This window comes from Scomber japonicus, chromosome 16 (assembly GCF_027409825.1).
Source record: "Scomber japonicus isolate fScoJap1 chromosome 16, fScoJap1.pri, whole genome shotgun sequence".
Classification (NCBI taxonomy): Eukaryota; Metazoa; Chordata; class Actinopteri; order Scombriformes; family Scombridae; genus Scomber; species Scomber japonicus.
In genome coordinates, this window is record NC_070593.1 from 14250197 (window position 1) to 14255072 (window position 4876).

At 38.7% G+C, this 4876-nt stretch overlaps 1 protein-coding gene across 1 annotated transcript; it reads left to right on the forward strand.

Annotated features, from left to right (window-relative positions):
• The first annotated feature begins 248 nt into the window (after positions 1–248).
• id3 (inhibitor of DNA binding 3) lies at positions 249–2411 on the forward strand. The gene is made up of 3 exons (XM_053336251.1): positions 249–758; positions 1118–1191; positions 1591–2411. The coding sequence occupies exons 1-2, from the start codon at positions 459–461 to the stop codon at positions 1169–1171; spliced, it is 354 nt and encodes a 117-aa protein (XP_053192226.1). The 5' UTR covers positions 249–458; the 3' UTR covers positions 1172–1191; positions 1591–2411.
• The last annotated feature ends 2465 nt before the right edge of the window (positions 2412–4876 follow it).

Genomic DNA, 4876 nt, shown 5'->3' on the forward strand with positions numbered 1-4876 from the left:
TAAAAGAGGGATAGAAACTGATGTTGTTGTAAACAAAAACATTTCTCTTTTTAATCATGTCAAGCCAACAAAGGGATTCTTCTAAATGTTATTTCTAACTTGAACTATCTATTTCAAATAAATGCACCACCTGAAGGAAGTAACTAAGGTAATTGATTGACAATCCCCTTTAGGCATCCCAGCCTAATTTCCTCATTCTTTCCAAACCTTCCACAAGGTGACATCAGCCAATGAGAATGGAGATGCTCTTTACACTGGCCAATCACAACACGATGCGAGAAAGGGGGAGCCAGCAGGCGCGTAGTGTATAAAACTGTACGTCGCTGTCACAGCACTGTATCTCTGTGCAGGACAGCGTTAGGGAGACCGCAATAGGGAGACACCCATCATCTACTTCTACTCAAACATCACGTCGAGTCTTCTTGTTGTTGTGTTCTTGTTTTGCTTCTGTTTTCATCATGAAAGCCATCAGTCCCGTCCGCTCGGTGAGGAGCTGCTACAAGGCCGTGTGCTGCATCTCGGAGCAGAGTCTCGCCATCAGCCGGAATAAACACTCGTGTCTGGAGGAGCCGGTGAGCGCCCTGTGTGACATGAACGACTGCTACTCCAAGCTGAAGGAACTGGTCCCCAGCATCCCTCAGAATAAGTCGGTCAGCCAGGTGGAGATCTTGCAACACGTTATCGACTACATCTTCGACCTGCAGATCGCACTGGAGGCGGAGGACACGGCCGCGCCGGAGATGGTTTTGTCAATAAAGGTGAGGGGAGATGCGGGCTGCAGGGTGGACTGATGCTTGTCCTTCAGCTTCACCACACACTGACATTTCCCCAACAGCGAGCCTACTCCTCTTAAATCATTTGTTCTGCGGATTTAAGCTTATTCTACATGAAGAAAATGATGCTTTGTTAAGAAGTAACAAGATATGCATCTTCGCATTCATGCATGGCACTGTACTGTAAATTATTACGTATATGTATATGCATAGCAGTTGATGGTGTTATTGGAAAACAAGATTACACCAATGCATATACACTTACTCTTGATTGTATGCAATTATTATAGTTTGGATGTCGCAAAAGTCTAAGTCTGCTTCTCCCCCTTTTGCTCTCCATTCAGACTGCGGACCTTACTCGCAATTTCTCCAAAGAAGAAGGACGGTTGTGCCATTAGGATAAGGATAACTGATTATGGTACGTATTGGTCTTTAAAGTCTCTTCCTATATTTATGGCAATCATAAGATAAATGTGCTTGAAAGTAGCCTATCTGCGGGCTAATCTGTCAAGGAGCGTAGAAAAAGAGCACTATCTTTTTTTAAAACACTTTCACTTAAAAATAAAACATTAAATACTAGCGTGAATAGTGTAGGCATTGATGTGCTTGGAAAAGAAGGTCTCCCTACCCTCCACATTCACCATGGTTGCCAATTAGACAGGCCAGTGAATGTGTAGCGGATTCATTGCTATCTGCCTGGGGTTAATGAAAGTTCCATGCTAGGCGCCAGTCTGTCTGCTCCCCTCTGCAGGGAGGGAGGGAGGGAGGGCGAGAGGGAGAGATCTGACTTCACTTTTCTTCCTTTCTCTCCATGCAGGTGCAGGGAAACACATGTCTCCACTTCACTCCGGGCAAGAGGACAAGAGGGGCAGAAAGGGTGGGATAGGTATTTGGGAGAGGAGGAGAAGACGGAGGAGGAGGAGGAGGAGGGAGGTGGAGGGTTTAAAGAAAAGAGAGAAAAGACATAAAAAAGTGGACTGTTTCCTAGATGAGCGGGGATCAACAGTGGTGCATGAGCACAAAAAAGAGACTCATTCTTTGGCCCTTGGACAGACAAATCAACACACCAAAGCAAACGCCAGGATTGGAAACTGAAAGCGACCAGCTCTGTATACCCTCCTCCCCAAACTTGGGATTCCCTGTATGTAGAAGTAGAAATATTGGTACATTGTTCTTTTTCTTTTCCATGTTTGTGTTGCATTCCAAACAAGCTTTTTTTGTGGGTTAAACTCCACAATATTTAGCTCCACCCAACCTGAACCCTTTCTATACCAAGTCTCACATCATCTCACACAATTACACCTACATTATACCCCCCTAGTAATTTGTTTTCTAATGATCTGGAGACTGTTACAACTTCATACGAATGTGTACATATCTGCTGTGGGTATATGTGAGGTGCGAGTTGATTTGGATGTTTGTATTTTTTTCTGAATGGGAGTTTGGGTTTTCTTAGGTATAATCAGAACTCTATACTAGAGTTAATTGTAAATGTTTGTAGGGATTGTGTTATTTCTACAGACAATGTGCTGTGAGTTTCATAAACTCTTTATTATAAAGTTTGCTTTCTATGTATGTATGTATGTATGTAAGTATGTATGTTCTTATGTAATGAAATAAAAAAAGATATGAAACATGTTTTGGTGGTTATGGTATACTTATTAATATGAAATAATGAAAGGGTATGTGGTGTTCTTCAGAGAATGAGGGCAATGCTGACATGAGTTTTTGTGTTTGGATGACAATGAAATGCTGATACAACAGGATGTATTCAGATGAATCTTGAGGTTGAGTGGTTGGAAATCAAACGAAGGGAGTTTCCTGTAAGAGCTTCTATTTTTCCAGAGAATGAGTTATCATTGGTGTGAAGCAGCTGAACTTCCTAAATGATGTAGATGAGGGGATGTTACGTGATCATAAACCATCAAACCAACTATTGTCGTCATTCACAAATCTTAACCACTTTTTAATGCATATCAGCATTTAAGGCATCATCATGACCTTGGAAACTGAAGATCTTCACCTGTAATGCAGCATAAACCAACCTATTAGAGCACTTAAAACATTTCTTTGTGAGTCTGATGTGTGATAGTGATATTTTATTTACTGCAGAATGGATAGAAACAGCTATCTAATTATACATGGGAATTTATGATCTGACTGTTACTGTACTTAAAAAGTGGACAAACTACTCCATCTTGTGGGGTTACATGGAATGTCAAGCTGCTGGTTTCTAATCTGGATACCCAGCAACAATACAAAATGTGTCATGAATTATTTCTTGTCTTTATTTACAGTCTTACAAACCTGAAAGACAACACGCAAAATAATTACGTCTTCTCCACTATGTGCAAGTTGACCTAGTTCCAACCTACGGTATACTGTTAATAATGGGGTTACATCTCCATCTAGTGGTAGAATGAGCTAATGACTTAACCAACCAGGGTAAGCTACTCATACATTCACGACTTCAGTAGAATATTATGAACACACGTAGAATTTGATTCCACAGCCCAAAGATGTCCAGTTTACTATAAATGAAGACTAAAGAAACCAGAAGCCATTTTGTTTTGTATCGTGTTTTATTAATTCGTGAGACTGAAAGTAGATCATTTTGACTTATCTTTCTTATCTTTCTTGCTTATCTTAAAACTGAAAATGATTAATCCATTATCAAAATAGTTGCTGCAATAAATCGTATAATTGTTGCAGCTCAAGGGTGCGTAGTCTTTCAGAGAAGTGGTGAACTCAGTTCATTTAGGGACTTAGTTACATCAGATGTTGTACTTTAAATGCATTAACATATTGTGGGGCATTAATTTTATCTGTCCTTCACCTCATGTATGTAAATGAGGGGGGACGTATATTATGACTAAAAATTAAAATTAAAAAAAAAAGTATGTATATATATATACTCACTTTTATATACTTAAACTACTTAGACTGACTGACTGATACTACATCACTAACACACATTGTAATTTTTACAAATATTTGTTGCAAGGTTATTGTACTAGACTGTATTACACATATGTTTGTAGTATGGGTACTACATACATCTTGTAATATTAAATGGATACATTTTTGATCACCTGCATCAGGCAATATAATGAAATGATACCATTAATACATGTAAGACACCAGTACTCACATGTAAGACACCAGTACTCACCACAAGGTGGTGGTGTTGAATGATGATACAATAACTTCTGTCCCTTTGACATCCCAGGAATGCAAGCTTTCTAAACACAAGATAAGCTCATTGCTTTGGATGTCAAAATGAATTCCCGAAGGTCAAGTGCTGCTTTGACATAGAAATGCAACCCTTTAACCTTGCAACCAATCCAAATCCATTCATCAGTCACAGGAACTACATGCAATCAACTATGATTCAGCACAGCGATGACATGAACAACAACAGATCTGTCAAATTAAAGCTCATCCTTGTTGTGAACATTATATATGTTTATGTGACAGCCCTTTCTTCTGTTTGTCAGGCCCAAAGTGACCCTCAGGTATTAAGTGGTTCACACTCACAAGGCCCTTGGACATACACATCACATTTACATATGGCAGCATTTAAACTCAGTGTGAGCAGGATGTTGCTGTTTTAGTTTGGAAAACAGTGTTCATTAACAAGTAATAATATAACAATAATGATAACGTCATAGTCATGGATTTACTTATGCAGTATTTTGTGTTTCTTCAAAAAACTATTCATATTTTACAATTCAGATCACACTTTACTAGTTCATATCAGAGACAGAGACAGTTACATATGCAGTATTTTGTGTTTCTTCAAAATACTATTCATATTTTACAATTCAGATCACACTTTACTAGTTCATATCAGAGACAGAGACAGTTACATATGCAGTATTTTGTGTTTCTTCAAAATACTATTCATATTTTACAATTCAGATCACACTTTACTAGTTTACATCAGAGACAAAGACAGTTACACTGAATTTTATAGTGTATAATAGAGGAAGAAATAGAGTGTGGGGGCAATTTTAGCTGCATTATGTGGAGGTCTCTGTGAAAATTTGCCAGTTTTTCCACTCTCAAACTTCTGGATTTACATATGCAGTATTTTGTGTTTC

Bases quoted from the DNA above. Each gene is read 5' to 3' on its own strand.
- id3 (XM_053336251.1), top strand. From the start codon at position 459: ATGAAAGCCATCAGTCCCGTCCGCTCGGTGAGGAGCTGCTACAAGGCC. The intron at 759-1,117 runs GTGAGGGGAGAT...CTCTCCATTCAG, and splicing joins AGATGGTTTTGTCAATAAAG to ACTGCGGACCTTACTCGCAA.